Source organism: Passer domesticus, chromosome W (genome assembly GCF_036417665.1).
Source record: "Passer domesticus isolate bPasDom1 chromosome W, bPasDom1.hap1, whole genome shotgun sequence".
NCBI classification, from domain to species: Eukaryota; Metazoa; Chordata; class Aves; order Passeriformes; family Passeridae; genus Passer; species Passer domesticus.
In genome coordinates this window covers 16,602,742-16,621,302 of record NC_087511.1, presented here as the reverse complement: position 1 = coordinate 16,621,302, position 18,561 = coordinate 16,602,742, and the positions used below count along the sequence as shown (strand labels likewise).

General features: G+C 45.4%; 1 protein-coding gene across 17 annotated transcripts in view; it reads left to right on the top strand.

The window, feature by feature from the left end:
* LOC135289113 (ubiquitin-associated protein 2-like) overlaps window positions 1-18,561 on the top strand; it is a 196,901-nt gene that overhangs the window by 86,487 nt on the left and 91,853 nt on the right. For all 17 annotated transcript variants that reach the window (XM_064402459.1, XM_064402471.1, XM_064402470.1 and 14 more), the window contains 2 exons: window positions 1,026-1,224; window positions 2,216-2,420. In XM_064402459.1, the coding sequence (XP_064258529.1) occupies window positions 1,026-1,224; window positions 2,216-2,420 (404 nt within the window). The remainder of the gene's footprint in view (window positions 1-1,025; window positions 1,225-2,215; window positions 2,421-18,561) is intronic.

Sequence of the window (18,561 nt, the reverse complement as noted above, 5' to 3'; positions counted from 1 at the left end):
CTTCAGAACGCAGCAAAATTTTCATTATAATATGGGCATGACCTGGAGGAGGCATGGTGTCAGTTGGCTTACAGTGTATATTCCATTCCTTTCCTTCTTAAAGGTGAGGTTGGACTAGATGATCTCCACAGGTCCCTTTGAAACCTAAATATTCTGTGATATGCTCACATGTTTGTTGTTTTAATGCAAATATTCTTCCAGTGGAGGTCCCTCAATTTATGTTAGAAAATACTTTAGTTCATCAGCTTGAGTTCTGGTGTATTGTTTTGTCGTTTGTGGTTTTTTGTTTGGGTTTTTACTTGCCATAAGAAAGGCTTGGACATTAAAAAAATCTATGCTAATCAAAGTGCTGGAAGCAGCTCTTCAGCCCAAGCCTGTGGTATATTTAGGATAATCTTAAGTCAGAATTTTTTGAGTAGATTTATTTTATTGTCTGAATGCTTTGCTTTTCCTTGGATAAACCTGTGTTAAACGTGTGGGTGTTAGTAGGCCATGTTAAATGTAAGAAAATTCACATTTCTCATCCTGCTCAGGTATATATGGTAAAGTAATTTTGGATATGTGCCTACTATGTGAGAAATGTAGCTTTTATTTCCACTGCTCTTGTGACTTCCATACCATCACATACTCAGTTGCTGCATGTGACTTAATTCTTTACTGTCTGTATACCTACCCCATACAGAGGTAGGACTTTGATCCCTTGCTCTGTGATATACAGAGAATGTGGATTATCAATATATATATAGAGTTGGCAGGAGGGATCAGCTTAAACATAATGTACCTTTTATGACTTGTCTCCAGTTACTTGGTTATATTAATCATATAGGTTATTCATGTGATACATGATGATATACATTTGATAATGATTTAAATGAGAACAAAATTATATCTAGCTATAGTGGTAAGTTTCAGCTAGCAGAATAATTCTGTTGCTGGTATGGCAGCTTTAGTATTAGTGCTTTCTTCAGTTTCAGCACAGTCTAATCATCGTTTTTATTCCATCCAAACTTTGCTTTGTCTTACAGCATTGATTTGGTAACACTGCTTCAAAAGCCCGAAAAGCCTGTGACCCTTACCCAAGAGACAGAAGGCAACTCATTTGAGGCTCCCCAGCAACAAACCTTTGGCCAAGCCCTAGTTTTCACAAATTCTCAGCACAGCACCCAGATGGCATCAGGAACTGGCAGCTTCAGTGCTGTAAACTCTTATTCTCCTCAAAGTCTGGTAAAAATATCTTATGCTTTCTAAGTATTCCTAATGAGTAAATATTTCAGGTTAAGTAACTTTTCCAGTACTGCCCATTTAATGAAATGGTTCGGTATTTATAAAATTAAGGTTGCAAACGTTGAAGGAATTCTTAATTTCATTCCTTCCATTCACACACACAAAATAAAGTTTACTTTTTTTTCTGGTTTTGCTAAGTAGTTGTTTCTCAGTTCACATGAAGTACTTGTATTAATTTTTAAGTAGAGAGCGGATGTATTTACTGCATGCTGATTTAGGATGAAATCACTTGTTTATAGTGAAGAGTTCTATGCCAGAAAACTTTGTGTTATTTGCAAACACATATCTGACTGCTTTTTTTGGAAACCTGATTATTTCTGAGTCAATTGTGAGGGCTTGAAATTGGGAACTTAAACTGATTTTCACAGAATAAGTGCAACTATTAGTAAATGCATGCTATTTTAAGATGCATGGATTAAAGTAAATCAGTATTGTCATAGTCAGTGATGAAGTTATATCAGTGATAACCAGAGAGGGTCTGGTCGTATGCTGCTGATTTTTTTATTGGTCATAAACTAAAGCACAAGAAGTGACACCTCAACATGAGGAAGAACTTCTTTACAGTGAGGGTGGCAAAGCACTACAACAGCTGCCCATGGAGGGTGTAGTGTCTCCCTCTCTGAAGACATTCAAAACCTACCTGGACCTGCTTCTGTGTCACCTGATCTGAATGATCCTGCCTTGGCAGGGAGTTGGATTGGATGATCTCCAGAGGTCCCTTCCAACCCTAACAATTCTGTGATTTATTAGTAATCTAGGACTAAAGAGATTTCAGTTGCTGCCAAATAGCAGCTGTAGGCATTGAACATAACCCTATGGTTATGTTCAAATTTTTTTCAAATTATTTATTAAATACTCAACTCCACTCTTTTCTCCCCCTTTTTTTTTCTTTATTTTTCTTTCTTTTTTTTTTTTTTTTGTCTCTTGCTAGTCTGCAGTTCTTTGTCCTGGCTTTCGAGAACATGGCTCTCCTAAACTGACAAACTCTACTGGATCCCAAATCTTGGACCAGTTGAAATCTCCAGGTTTGGGTCAGTTTACCTCTCAGCAAAACAATAATAGTTCTACTACCACTACCACATCATCCTGGGATCAAAACCCGCCCATTACCCAGGCTTCAGCCCTTAGTCAGTTTGGTAAGTGCTTTGATATAGCTTTTTCTCTGTTAGCCTATAAGATGTCTTAATGCCAATAGCAGTTTAAAATTGCCTTAAATGAAAAACTTTTGTAAAAAACCATAATCCTAATAATATAATTGGTTACAGCATTGCGTTACACTTAGTTGCTGGTAATAGACATAAGTATATCACAAACTAAGTTTTGAGAGGCTTAAGTCTATCTATAAATGTCATTGAATCTTTAGAGGTTGTTGAGCTTTCATGTAATGACATCTTTGATTTAATATGCTTGAATATTTAAGTGCAATTTTGTTGTGACTGTGTTGTGGTTTAACCCCAGCCAGCAACCAAGCCCTATGCAGCTGCTCACTCCCTTTCCCACCAGTGGGACTGGAAAGACAATCGGAAGGGTAAAATTGAGAAAACTTGTGGGTTGAGATAAAGATAGTTTAATAAGGAAAGCAAAAGCCACACACTCAAGCAAAGCAAACTAAGGAATTCGTTCACACCTTCCCATGGGCAGGCAGGTGTTCAGCCATCTCCAGGAAATCAGGGCTTCATCATGTGTAATGGTGACTTGTGAAGACAAATGCCATCACTCCAAACGTCTTCCCCCTTCTCCTTCTTCCCCCATCTTATATACTGAGCATGATGTCTCATGGTTTAAAATATCCCTTGAGTCAGTTTGAGTCACCTGTCCCAACTGTCTTCTCCCAACCTCCCACACACCGCCAGCCTCCTCCCCAGCATGGCCGTACAAGGAGCAGAAAATGCCTTGACTCTGTATAAGCTCAGCAATAACAAAACCACCTCTATATTATCAACCCTGTGTTCAGCACAAAACCGAAGCATAGCCACATACCAGCCACTGGGAAGAAAATTAACTCTACCCCAGCCAAAACCAGTACACTTTGTTTCTCAACAAATCCTGGAAAATACCTATTTTTAGTGTGCCTATGCTGCTTCTAGTTTGTACCGTATTTCGTCTTTTTCCCCAATTTCTTCTCATCACTGAATGAATTTTGAATGAGTACTACATAATTTCTTTGTAATGTGCATCACATCTCAGCATTCCTTCCCAGTGTGAAGTCTATGTGCTGAAAATTATGCAGGTTACCCATTTTTTCTGTTCATAATTGTATGGATTTTTCATTTAATTGAGTAAAATTAGTAGAAACGGTGAAAATTACAAACATTGGTTTTACAGTGTAGTTTCTAGCAATATTCTCACTGTGAAGAGTGATAGCTCTTGTATCTCTCTGCTGTGTGAGTGTATGTTTCCAGATAGATAAGCAGCTAAACTGGTAGTACTTATAATCTTTAACATGCAGAAATTTTGAAAAAATGTTTATGTACATTTTAAGTTGACTTCTAATACACTTCAACTGGATAAAAAACTTTCACACTGCAAATGCATGCATCTCTTACAGTTGTTGACCAGTGCTCTGAGATAGTTTCAGTGTCTGGAAATATGAAAGGGGAAATCTTGAGAAAAAACCTGTAAGCATCCAGAGTCTCTTGACTTTCAGCCATATTGAGATGGTAGATGACTTCCTATTTCTGTTGAAAATATTTTCTTTTCTAGGGGCAAGGGAATCCTAACTCATAATACCATTAAGTTGCAACTCTAGACCCCCTCGGAAGTAATCATGTTTTATCATCACAATTAATTGCCGTAAAACTTGCAGTGTTTAACTAAAATAGTCAATAAGAGTTTTTGGGGCCTAATGTGTGATAATGTTACGTCACTGTATGAATAGGTTTGCTTTTATATTTTTTAAGAAAGTCAAGGCAAGCAGCTCGGGTGCAGGTGCATTTTGCACCAGACATGGGGATCTATGGGAAGTGGCTGGTGATGGTGTCCTGAACTGGGGAAACCCCAGGAGAGCATCGAGACTGTCTTAAGTTGCAAGATGTGGCTGGGGGCATGTATTCTATCGCCATCTGTTAGAGGTGGAGCAGTTATCTTCTGTTAATTGGGCCACCTGTTGAAACCAAGTAGGGCAGTTTTCTTTATCTCTTCCACGACCAATCTTCCCTCCGGTGAGATATCTTCTGTTAATGGGCCATTGAGTCTCACTGCATGACTAATAAAATTAAACCAGTCCATTGGGAGACGCTCTGCCCAGGGGGAGGAGCCAAGCATTCCTACCTGGATATAATCTGAAAATTGGAAGACCACAAGCAGCCTTTTCCCACTGGATTCCCAGAGGAGCAGCTTTCTTCTCCATTGGATTCCCAGAGGAAGACCAGGCCCATCTACACCACCACTGGACCTTCAGAGGAAAACTACACCCTTCTACAGGATCACTGCTTCAACAGAACTACATTTGTCATTCCAGGAGGACTGCAGCCACCATTTAATCAGACTGCTACCAACACCCTGACCAACAGGGTGTCAGGTCGTGTTATGACTCTGTCAGTGTTGTTTAGTATTACTGCATTTTTCTTTTCTTTTTTTTTTCCCCTAATAAAGATCTGTTATTCCTACTCCCATATCTTTTCTTGAGAGGCCCTTAATTTCAAAATTATAATAATTTGGAGGGAGGGGGTTTATATTTTTCATTTCAAGGGAGGCTCCTGCCTTCCTTAGCAGACACCTGTCTTTTCAAACCAAGACAGATTTTGGCGCCCAACATAAGGCACAAGGGCATTGAGAGAAAAAGGGTCAAAAAAGGAATAACAGTTCTTGAGTAACCTAATTTTTGTGTGCTGGATATAAAAACCTTGTTAGGTGTCATCATGTGGTCTAGCTTACCCTGGTTTGGGTGGCATGCAGTTTTGGCTATATTTCTACCATTTGCAGGCCCTTATGTAGACCCAGGCCCTAGAACTAAGGCTACTGTGGCTGTTATCCAGTTTTTTTAATGGGTTAATAAGGTGAGGAATTAATGGATCTTTAACTTCCTCTGGAAGGCAGGAACATGGATTCAGAGCTATCACACACTAATTGTATGTTTTTGGGGTTACTTTAAGAATGGTACCTACTGTGAGGAAATGACACTGGGAAATTTTCTCCCAACCCTTTAACCATCTCTTTGGGTCTGCCCCACCAGTTTTTGAAAGGTTCAAATCCTCTCCAAATACTAATGATATCATACAGTGGCTGGTGTTGCTGATATACCTGTTAAGCCTGATCTATTTATCATTAAGAGATAAGGGAAGATTGACTTGGATAACCACCTGTTGCGGTGGATGCTCCATATGTGGGGACATGAGGCTTGACTCCATTTTTCAGAAGGCTGATTTATTATGTTATATATTATACTAAAATACTACATTAAAACTATACTAAAGGAACAGAGAGAAAAGAAGGATCAGAAGGCTACCAAGAACAAGAATAGAATAGAATGCATAACAAAATCCTGTGACTGCTCACAGCCTCGACACAGGTGGCTGTGATTGGTCATCAAGTGAAAACAATCCACATGGACCAATGGAAGATGCACCTGTTGCATTCCACAGCAGCAGATAGTTATTGTTTACATTTCTTTCCTGAGGCTCTCAGCTCTCAGGAGGGGAAAAATCCTAGGAAGGGATTTTTTATAAAATATCATAGCTACAACCACCCTCATACCTACCCCAGAGAATAGGAATGCTACTACAGACCCTGACACTACCCTGGGGACTAGGGATGTTGCTCCACAGCGCACCTCAGAAATTAACCACCCAGACTGGTTGGGGGTTCTGGTGAAAGAGATACGCAAGATGAGCCAGATGCTGAAGGAGTACATTTCCCCAGCTGGTGAGAAACCCTCCCCCTGCCATGAAGAGGGAAAGTCTAATAGTGCACCAGTAGAACCCACAGACATTACAACCGTCCAGATTCCAGCTGAACTGCAAGGGCAGTCACAGCCAGCAGCAGTCGCCCCTGTGGAAACGAGGAAGTCTAAGATGAAATCAGAGCACCCAAATAATGATAAGAAAGGAGGGCCCTCACAACCTGCAGGGGACCCAATGGTTGAGATCATCACTGAGTCCTTGACATACCAAAGTCTGTAATCTGCAGAAAGACATTGTATGACAGGGGCATGAAGCTTCTACAGCCTGGTTACTTTGTGTCTGGGACCTTATGGGTACAGGTGTGCAACTGGATGGTGGTGAGGCAAGGAATGTGGGACCCTTGACCAAGGACTCAGGTATGAATCAGGTATTTTTAAGGGAGCCAGGGCCCCTTTCCCTCCGGGAGTAGCTTTTAATAAGTGTCAGAGAGAGGTTTGTCCACAGGGAGAGAATGCAGGAGCACCACCATAGAATGCGCTGGAAAACCCTTGAGGAAGGGATCCAACAGCTGAGAGAAGTGGTGGTATTGGAGGTACTCCTTGGGAGGGAAGGACAGCATGATAATGACCCCGACAAGGTCAGGTGCACTGGGCAAATGTTGAGGAGTCTGGCAAATCTAGGGCCATCTCAATGCACCACCTTGATTGCAATGATTAATGCAAATAACTGAGAAACAGTGGGTTCTGTTGCCAACAAGCTTAGAAATTATGAGAGTATGATCAATGGCCTCATAGAGCCTTATGTCTGCTGTAATTAAGATCCTCCAAGAGATGAGGGAGGTGGTGAGGAGGAACAGTTCCCATATGGCACCAGTGTGAGTCACAGGCCCCAAAGTCAGAGCCCAACGTCCCCCAGCGAGAGAGAGAGGGTACACCCCACAGACTGACCTGTGGTTCTTTCTGCGTGACCATGGGGAAGACATGGAAAGCTGGGATGGGAAACCCACTTCTGTCCTGGCAGCACTGGTGCATGAACTCAAGGAGGGAAACACTAACTGAGGGAGTTCCACTAAAGTGAAGGTAGCCTCACCCTCTCACAGCCGAGCTGCTGGGTATTACAGAAGGGAGGATGATCTGTTGGATCCCCTTGAAGGAACCTCTAGTATGTATGCCCAGAAAAGAAATGATAACCAGGGCTAGAGGGGCCATGCCACAAAAATATGAAGTGTTAGTTGACACTGGTGGGCAGTGTACCCTAATGCCATCGGGACATGTAGGCGCAGAACCTGTTTCCATTGCCGGGGTGACGGGGGGATAGCAGCAACTTACCCTGTTGGAAGCTGAGGTGAGCCTGACTGCAAAGGAGTAGCAGAAACATCCTATTGTGACTGGCCCAGAGGCCCCTTGTATCCTAGGCATAGACTTCCTTCGGAACGGGTGGGCTTTTGGAATAGCTGCTCTAGAGGCAGAAGTCATTAAGCAATTGAACACCTTGCCTGGACTATCAGAAAAACCCATCTGCAGTAGGACTCTGGAGGGTGGAAGAGCAACGAGTACCAATGGCCACCTCTACGGTGCACCACCGGCAGTATCGGATGAATGGGGATGCTGTGAACCCCATCCACAAAATGATCCATGAGCTGGTGAGCCAAGGCGTCGTCAGTAAGGCCCACTCACCCTTCAACAGTCCCATCTGGCCTTTACACAAGTCTGACAGAGAATGGAGATTGACTGTGGACTATCATGGCTTGGATGAAGTGACACCACTGCTGAGTGCTGCTGTGCTGGACAGGCTGGAACTCCAGTACAAGCTGTAGTCCAAGGCAGCAAAGTGGTACGCCACTGTTGACATTGCTAATGTGTTTTTCTCCATTCCTATGGCAGCAGAATGCAGGTCTCAGTTTGCCTTCACCTGGAGGGGCGTGCAGTATACCTGGAACCGACTGCCCCAGGGGTGGAAGCACAGCCCCACCATCTGCTGTGGACTGATCCAGGCTGCACTGGAAAAGTGTGAAGTTCCAGAACACCTGCAATACGTCAATGACATCATTGTGTGGGGGAACACAGCAATGGAAGTATTTGAGAAAGGAGAGAGGATCATCCAGATTCTGCGGGAAGCCGGCTTCGCCATCAAGAAGAGCAAAGTCAAGGGACCTGCCTGAGAGAGCCACTTCCTGGGAGTAAAGAGGCAATAAGAACGGTGTCAGATTCCAACTGAGGTCATCAACAAGATCACTGCAATGTCTCCACCAACCAGCAAGAAGGAAACACAAGGTTTCCTAGGCGCCATAGGTTTTTGGAGAATGCACATTCCTGAGTACAGTCAGATTGTGAGCCCTCTTTACCTGGTCACCCGTAAGAAGAACGAGTTTCACTGGGGCCCTGAGCAGCAACAAGCCTTTTCCCAGATCAAGGAGATCGCTCATGCAGTAGCCCTTGGCCCAGTCAGGACGGGACCAGAGGTGAAGAACATGCTCTACTCTGCAGCCGGGAGCAATGGCTTGTCCTGGAGCCTTTGGCAAAAGGTGCCTGGGGAGACTCAAGGCCGACCACTGGGATTCTGGAATCGAGGCAACAGAGGGTCTGAAGCCAATTACACTCCCACAGAAAAGGAACTCTTGGCCGCCTATGAAGGAGTTCAAGCTGTCTCGGAGGTGATTGGCATGGAAGCACAACTCCTCCTGGCACCCCGACTACCAGTGCTGGGGTGGATATTTAAAGGAAAGGTTCCTTCTGCCCACCATGCCACTGATGCCACATGGAGCAAATGGATTGCCCTCATCACACAGCATGCCGGGATTGGAAAGCCGAAGTGCCCTGGGATTTTGGAGATAATTACAGACTGGCTGAAAGGTGAAAACTTTGGTCTCAGTGATGAAGAGGCGCAGGAACAGGTAACACAGGCTGAAGAAGATCCACTGTACAACCAACTACCAGCAGAGGAAACACGCTACGCTCTTTTCACTGATGGCTCCTGTCGCATCGTAGGGATAAACCGGAAGTGGAAAGCAGCCGTATGGAGCCCCACGTGACAGGTTGCACAAGCTACTGAAGGAGAAGGTGGATCAAGTCAACTTGCTGAACTCAAAGCTGTTCAGCTGGCCCTGGACATTGCTGAGAGAAAGAAGTGGCCAAAGCTATACCTTTATACTGATTCGTGGATGGTAGCCAATGCTCTGTGGGGCTGGCTGGAAAGGTGGAAAAAGGCCAAGTGGCAGTGTAGAGGAAAGCCAATCTGGGCTGCCAATGAGTGGAAAGACATTGCCACTTGGTGGAGAAGCTACCTGTGAAAGTCTGTTATGTAGATGCCCATGTCCCTGAGAGTCAGGCTTATGAGGAACACTGAAACAATCAGCAGGTAGATCAGTCTGCAAAGATAGAGAGATCACAGATAGATTTAGATTTGCACCATAAGGGGGAGTTTTTCCTAGCTTGAAGGGCCCATGATGCCTCAGGCCATCATGGTAGAGATGCCACCTATAAGTGGGCACAAGACCGAAGGGTAGATGGCGAGTATTTCTCAGGCTACCCATGACTGTGAGACGTGCTGAGATCAAGCATGCCAAACAGGTGAGGCCCCTATGATATGGTGGGCGGTGGTCCAAGTACAAGTATGGGGAGGCCTGGCAGATTAACTACATCACACTGCCTCAAACCTGCCAAGGCAAGTGCTATGTGCTGACCATGGTGGAAGCCACCACAGGATGGTTGGAGACCTACCCTGGGCCTCACACCACTGCCTGGAACACCATCTTGGGCTTGGAAAAGCAAATCCTGTGGAGACATGGTACCCCTGAGAGAATTGAGTCAGACAACGGGACCCATTTCAAGAACAGCCTTATCAACACCTGGGCCAGGGAACATGGTATTGAATGGATATATCATATCCCCTATCATGCACCAGCTGCCGAGAACATTGAACAGTTCAACAGACTACTTAAGACTACCCTGAAGGCACTAGGTGGGGGAACTTTTAGAAATTGGGAAATGAACTTAGCAAAAGCTACCTGGGTGGTTAACACCCGAGGGTCCATCAATCAATCTGGTCCTGCCCAGTCTGAACCCTTGCACACAGTGGATGGAGATGAAGTCCCGGTGGTACATATGAAAGGTATTTTAGGAAAGACTGTTTGGATTATTCCCACCTCAGACAAAGACAAACCCATCCTTGGATTGTTTTTGCTCAAGGACCTGGTTACACTTTGTGGGTGATACAGAAAGATGGAGAAACCTGTTGTGTATCACAGGGAAAACTAGTCTTAAGTGAGAACTGTGTGTAAGTTTTCATTGTGTAGAGTTTATTGATTTGGGTATGATGCAGATGTTAATAGAATAAGTGGTGGATAATGTCTTAGGTTGCAAGATGTGGCTGGGGGCATGTATTCTATCGCCATCTGTTAGAGGTGGAGCAGTTATCTTCTGTTAATTGGGCCACCTGTTGAAACCAAGTGGGGCAGTTTTCTTTATCTCTTCCACGACCAATCTTCCCTCTGGTGAGATATCTTCTGTTAATGGGCCATTGAGTCTCACTGCATGACTAATAAAATTAAACCAGTCCATTGGGAGATGCTCTGCCCAGGGGGAGGAGCCAAGCATTCCTACCTGGATATAATCTGAAAATTGGAAGACCACAAGCAGCCTTTTCCCACTGGATTCCCAGAGGAGCAGCTTTCTTCTCCATTGGATTCCCAGAGGAAGACCAGGCCCATCTACACCACCACTGGACCTTCAGAGGAAAACTACACCCTTCTACAGGATCACTGCTTCAACAGAACTACATTTGTCATTCCAGGAGGACTGCAGCCACCATTTAATCAGACTGCTACCAACACCCTGACCAACAGGGTGTCAGGTCGTGTTATGACTCTGTCAGTGTTGTTTAGTATTACTGCATTTTTCTTTTCTTTTTTTTTTTCCCCTAATAAAGATCTGTTATTCCTACTCCCATATCTTTTCTTGAGAGGCCCTTAATTTCAAAATTATAATAATTTGGAGGGAGGGGGTTTATATTTTTCATTTCAAGGGAGGCTCCTGCCTTCCTTAGCAGACACTTGTCCTTTCAAACCAAGACAGAGACCCATCAGGAGCCAGCAGATTGCATGAGAGTGACTCATGAGGCATGGGCAGGGCCAGGAGTAATGGCGACCACCCCCTGTGGCACTTAAGCCAGGTAGTGTTGCAGCAGGTTGTGCAGGAGGCCCTGCCAGCTCAATCAGGGAGCAATGGTATCCGCTTGAGAGACAGCCACAACTCACCTTTCTAAGCTCTGCACATACCCTGCTACCTAAAGAGAGCTCTGGTGGGAACATGCTGCCACCCACGTGTTAGGCTGCAGGGTGTGCCCTGCTCTTATACCAGTATTGGACAGCAGTACTGTGGGAGGTGTGTGATTCACATTCTCTGAACCTGAGAGAAGCAGTGAGGGAAGCAGAGAAAAGAATAATCAAAACAATTCTTATCTCATTTGCTGCTCCTATGTTGTGCCAAAGTAGAATGCAATATGGAGATTTTTTACCCAGAATGATGGCGTTTTGTTTCCTTGGCCTATCAGGGCCAAGTGCTTTCCAGACTGTCGGTTAGCAGACAGCCATGAGATTATGTGCAGCAGAGGCACAGCAGGGAGCGAGCATCGCTGGCTTGTTCTGGGCAGACAAGACCCCCAGATCTAGGATGTAGATTCACATTCCCAGGAAAACTTCTCCTGCCCAGCTGCCGACACGGACTGCTGGTCCTGGGGTGAGGGGGAGAAGGCGTTCGGCCACTCTTGTGGCCTGGACACTTGAAGCATGGTGGGGGTGGACTGTGAGAACAAAGACCTCGCCCCATGGGCCGGGTCTGGGCCCCTTGGTCCGTCCCCCACCCCACCCACCGCTGTGTTTAGGGGCTTTGGCCCCCCCCGCCCGGGCCCAGGCCACCACCCTGTGGGCTGGGTTTGGGGTCCTCTGTCTGCCTACCTGGACCAGATTCCCTGCCCCGCCCAGCACCGCAGGGTCCAAAAACCCTCTGCTGCTGCTCGTCTTTTTGAAAGAAGAAAAAAAAGAAAAAAGGTGGAAAAAGCTGAGCTTTCACTGTCATTTCAAAGTACTGGAAAGCTACGAGTCAGCCTCGGCCCAAGTGGTTCAATTAAGGCCTGTGGCCAGGGCATTCCAGGAATTTTTTCAATACTGTTTGATAATTATCAATGGATTTCAAATAGTCATAGGTGATATTCTTTAGCAGTTCTCTGTTTCAGGATTCTGCAGGAAGGACCTTCAGGGATGTCAAAGAGCAACATCTCCAGTTAATGGACCTTCTGAAACTCAGCTGTTTGGACTTGAAACAATGAACATTCTTTGCATGGTTGTTTGGGTTTCTGATATTGTAAGCCTTGTTTCAATGAGATGATAGAAGTTGATGGTAAAGAATCTCCTTGATCATTCTATGTCAGGACTTGATTGAGGTTTTGATTGGCAATGGATAAACCTCTCGAGATGTGTTTGTTCTCTCTTCTACAAGGGTCCCAGCAGAAGAAATTGCAAATGCAGCTCCTTTTTATTTATAGTAGAGAAGGCGAGATGTGGGATTCACATTCTCTGAACCTGAGAGAAGCATTTAGAGAAGCAGTGAAAAGAATGATCAAAACAATTCTTATCTCATTTGCTGCTCCTGTGTTGTGCCAAAGTAGAATGCAATATGGAGATTGTTTACCCAGAGTGATGGTGTTTTGTTTCCTTGGCCTATCATGGTCAAGCGCGTATCCAGACTGTCGGTCAGCAGACAGTCACGAGATGCTGTGCAGTGGAGTGCAGTTGGGTGCTTGTGCAGATTCAGTTTAGATGTAATGTAATATAGTGTAACATGGTGTCGTGGTTTGGCTCGGAAGTGTGTTTCTGGAAAGGTCTAGGTCAGGCCAATCAGTGGCCAGATCTGAAAATGGCAGCTGTGCTGGCCACTGAGATTTGGATACACCTCTGAGAACACACAGGGGTTAAAAGCAGAGCATTCCCAGAGGAAATTCCTCTTTGATCCGGCAGCCGGTGAGCTGGTCTGACCTCCTCCCCCTGCCCAGCTGCGTCTGGGTGGGGGAGGGGGAGGCCATGCGGCCTGAGGGGAGAAGGCCAGAGGCTCCTGCAGGAGGAGGGGTGGAAGAGAACATGGTATGGTTTGGGCAGGCCCCCTGGGAGAGAATGGCAGGGACCATGGTGGCTTGGAATGTGGTATCTCGTGCCAGCACCCGGCCAAGAGAAGAAGCGGGGGGGGGGGGGCAATGTGCCCAGCCGCTGGGAGACCAGGCTGAGCTTTTCACCCTTTTAGTGTTGAAACAATGGAAGCTGTAAAACACTGATCTTCCCCAGCTGATAGTTTACAGGGGACGAAGGATGGGAAAGAAAAAAGGTTCAAGTAGGTGAAGAAAATACCAGCAGATGAAAGTGCCCCAGATGGAAGAGATGATTGGAGTGGCTTTGGCTGGACTTTTCTCTTACATAGCCACGGGCGAGACCAATTTTCTTCTGATAATGCAGAAACTGCAGCCTTAGGGGAGGTGGTTGGCCGTGGGCCAGGAATGATAAGGCCGCAAGGAGAAGTAAAGAGAACAGAGACTGAGGGGGAGGGTGTGGTAGAGCCCTCTGCCTTCAACAAAGGATCTCTGTTTCCGAGACCCAGGCCCCAGAGGAGTAAAAATATGGGGGGGACAGACATCCCAAATAGTAGGAGGCGGCCATTTCTTGGAACTGGGCAACAAAGCATTCTTAAAAGGACCCAAGAAGCAGTCTAGATCCGTGGACTGTGGTGAGAGCACAGAACATGGAAAGAAGATGGTCACCACGGCAGATTTTGTGTGACGCAGAAGCATAGGAGGTTCCACTGTGTTTCCAGGGGAAGCCCATAGTGTAAAAGAGAGACTTCTCTCTCTTGATGAACTGGGGGGAGCTTGTGTGAAGGAGGGTATTAGACTGAGAATCGATGTATTAGAGGGGATTTGAATGTTAGAGAACTGGGGGGAGGAGGAGTGTTTTAGGAGTGTTCCATTGTAGATTGTTGTGTGTGGTTTTTTTTTTTCCTTTTTTCCTTATGTTTCTGTGTTGTAGATTATTAAAGTGTTGTGTTTTCCCTCCATCCCCAATTAGGAACCTGCTTTATTCTGTTTCCAAGTCACATCTCACAACAACCATTTTGGAAATACACCCTTCATGGGGGCCCTGGCATTGTGCTAGAGTCAAACCATGACACATGGTATAGAATAATATAGTATAATAAAGTAATTAATTAACCTTCTGATAAAATGTAGTCCTCATAATTTCTCCCTGCCACAGGGGTCACTTGAATCCGATAGAAGGTGTGTCCAACTAGAGAAATTCCTCTGCTTAGTGACAGAACTCTAGGAAGAGGTGAGTAGGTTGAGGAGTATCAGGGAGTGCAAGAGAGAGACTACTGGAACCAAACCCCACCTTTCCTGGGACAGGGCCACCAGTCAGACAAGGCACATGACAGGGAAGATCCCCTATCTTCTTTCTGCTTAACATGGTGACTTAAAGGATAGGGGGTAATGGTGACAAGTTCCTACCCAACACAGCAGGCACATCTCATCTGTGACTACTAAGGGGGAAGGGGATAAACCCATGCTCACTAGAGAGAAGCCTTTGGGCAGCATACCAGTGTCTGAGGGACACTGTGCCAGTGAGGTCCTTAGGTCTGCCATCTCAGTGGATGTTGGGGATGTGCTGCCTTTTGCCCAACCTGGAAATGGAACTCGAGATAATTTTAGTAAGGAGGTAATATAAAAGGAGATCTTTATTTGAAGGCCTTCAGAGGCAGTTATGGAAAAATGTCCACAAAAGCCCACCCCCCCCCAGGGGTGAGTACATTTTTATAGGTTTTAGGAAATTAGCATAATTGATAAAAAGCACCAATTAGGAGCACAATTGGTGATGCAATTCCCCCCCAGGTCAAGCCCCTTCTCTGGAGCCCCCCTTCAGCACTAGTTGTACTTTGTCCATGAGAATGTATCTCAAGGAGTTGTTCTTGGCCTTGGTTCCCAGGAAGAACCAAGACAGCATGGAGCCTTGTACATCCCAGGGCTTGGAGCTGTGGAATTTGCTTTGTCTTTCTGCCTAGGGAAAGGCCATGGAAAAGTACTGGGAAAACTAGCCACTAATACAACATACTACAGAGCTACAAATACATGTGTGAAGAATACAGAGAACATAGGAAAAAAAAAAAAAGGCAAAACCTAAATGACATCAGATGGAGATCCATGAGGCAGCAAAGACACAAGGGTTATTGGTTTGTTAGAAATCCCAGAAGTGCCTGAGAATGGTCACACAGGAATTGGAGCTTCTCCCCCCCAAAAAGGCAGCAGGATCAATAGCCCAAATGAAGTGCATCTACACCAACACACACAGCACGGACAACAGGAGGAGCTGGAAGCCATGGTGCAGCAGGAAAATTATGACATAGCTGCCATCATGGAAAAATGGTGGTATGATTCACACAACTGGAAAGCTGTGGTGGATGGCTATAAACTCTTCAGAAGCGACAGGCAAGGAAGGAGAGGCAGTGGGATAGCCTTGTATGTTATGGGGAGTGTCTTGATTGCCTGGATCTTAATGATGGTGACAATACAGTCGAGGGTTCATGGGGAGGAATCCAAGGGAAGGCCAACAGGGCAGATATCCAGGTGTGAGTTTGTTATAGACCACCCAACCAGGATGAAGAGGCAGATGACATAGTCTATAAGCAACAGGGAGAAGTCTCACAATCGCTAGTCGTTGTTGTCCAGGATGTCAACTTACCAGATGTGTACTGGAAATTCAACACAGTGGAGAGGAAGCAGTCTAGGAGGTTCCTGGAGTGTGTAGAAGAGAACTTCCTGACACAGCTGCTGAGCCAACCAGGGGAGGTGCTCTGCTGGACCTGCTGTTTGTAAACAGAGGACTGGTGGGTGATGTGGTGATCAGAGGCCGTCTTCGGCACAGTGATCACAAAATTATAGTTTTGGGTTCTTGCAGAAGAGAGGATAAGGGTCAGCAGAACTGCTACATTGGACTTCCAGAGGGCAGACTTTAGCCTAAGAGACTGGTTAATGGAATCCCTTGGGAGGCAGTCCTGAAGGGCAAAGGAGTCCAGGAAGATTGGACATTCTTCAAGAAGAAAATTCTAAAGATGTAGGCAGTTTTCATGTGCTAGAAGACTAGCTAATGGAGAAGAACACCAGCCTGGTTGAACAGAGACCTTTGGCTGTAACTTGGGGAAAAAAAGAGAGTCTGTCATCCTTGGAAGAAGGGGCAAGCAACTTGCAAGGATTACAAGGATGTTGGTAAAAAATTAGAAGCGCCAAAGCCCAGCTAGAACTCAATCTGGCTACTGCCATAAAAGACAATAAAAATGATTCTACAAATATATCAGCAGCTGTCCTGGTTTAGGACAAATTTGGGAGAAAACCTCCAAAGGGGGCCCCTCCAGAAAGCAAACCCACACGGCCCCTCCCCCCCAACCAGTTCAGGAAGGATTCCTCAGAGAGAAGTGGAAAGAACCTGTTTATTTAACAGGCAAAGCACCCCCCAGCACACAAAATGAACAGCACCAGATGACAAAACTCTTTCACCGCTCTGAAGAAATTACAAATTCAGAAAGTCTCTCCTGGGAGTGGTCACTGTTATCGGTCCCTCCTGTGCTGGGAATGGCTGCTGCAGGCTACAAAGTGCAAACTCTCAGTGTTTCCCAGGTCCCAGTCCAGAGCAGGTTCAAATGGTTCCAAGAAAAGGGAAAGAAAACCAGTCCAGGGAAAATTCGGACTGCCTAGCTAAACTAACTAACAAGCAAAAGCAAAAGCAAGAGCAAAGCAGGAGCAAGAACAAAGCAAAAGCAAGAGCAAAAAGCAAAAGCAGCACTATGTACTGCACCGTCTGTGTCCTGCTGACTGTGGGGGAGTGAGCAGGCTGATAACAAAAAATTTCGCTCTTCAGAGCCAGTCTTGAAGGTTCAGAACATAATATCTGCATAAACAGAACAGATGACTGGGGATACAAGCACCATAACGTCACCCTAGGACATTAGCAAAAGGCAGGACAAGGAGAATATCCTTAATTGGGTGTGTGGGAAAGCATAGTGACAAAGGATGAGGAAAAGGCTGAGGTACTCAGTTCCTTCTTTGCTTCAGTCTTTTATAATAAGACCAGTTTGTTCTCTGGGTCCCCAGGCCCCTGAGCTGGCAGATGGAGACAGGTAGCAGAATGAAGCCCCCACAATCCAAGGGGAAATGATCAGTGACCTGCTACACCACTTAGACACACACAAGTCCTTGGGGCTGGATGGGCTCCACCCAAGGGTACTGAGGGAGCTGACAGAAGTGTTCACCAAGCCACTTTCAATCATTTATCACCAGTCCTGGCTAACCAAGGAGGTCCCGAAAGACTGGAGTTTAGCAAATGTGATGTCCATCCACAAGAAAGGTTGGAAGTAGGATCTGGGGAACTACAGGCCTATGATATTTTATGAAAAATCCTCTGCTAGGATTTTTCCTGTCCTGAGGAGCTGAGAGCCTCAGGAAAGAAATGTAAACAATAACTATCTGCTGCTGTGGAATGCAACAGGTGCATCTTCCATTAGTCCATGTAGATTGTTTTCAATTAGTGACCAATCACAGCCACCTGTGCCAAGGCTGTGAGCAGTCACTGGATTTTTTTATACATGCTATTCGATTCTATTATTGGTCTTTGTAGCCTTCTGATCATCTTCTCTCTCTGTTCTTTTACTATAGTTTTAATGTAGTATTTTAATATATTATATAACATAATAAATCAACCTTCTGAACAAAATAGTCAAACCTCGTGTCCTCACACATGGGAGGATCGCCGTAAGACAGCCATGTCAGCCTGACCTTGTTGCCAGAGAAGGTAATTGACCAGATCATCTTGAGTGCCATCACATGGTCCCTACAGAACAACCAGGGGATCAGGCCCAGCCAGCATGGGTTTAGGAAAGGTAGGTCCTCCTTGACCAACCTGATCTTCTATGACAGGGCAACCTGCCTAGTGGATGAGGCAAAGGCTGTGGATGTTGTCTGCCTGGAGTTTAGTAAAGCCTTTGACACTGTCTCCCACAACATTCTTTTGGAGAAACTGGCTGCTCATGGCTTGAATGGGTATATTATTGGCTAGGTCTATAAATTTGCAGAGAACACCAAGTTGGGTGGGAGTGTTGATCTGCTGGAGGGTAGGAAGGTTCTGCAGAGAGCTCTGGACAGGCTGGATTAATGGGCTGTGACCAATGGTATTCAGTTCAACAAGGCCAAATGCCAGGTCCTACACTTGGGTCACACCAACCTGTTGCAGCATATGCCACAGCACATGCCGCAGTCGAGAGGGCCACAATACAGAGTATCACCATACAATATCAGAAAGCTTTAAGCATCCCCATACAGAGTAACATCATATCACTTCAGAAGGCTGCAAGCG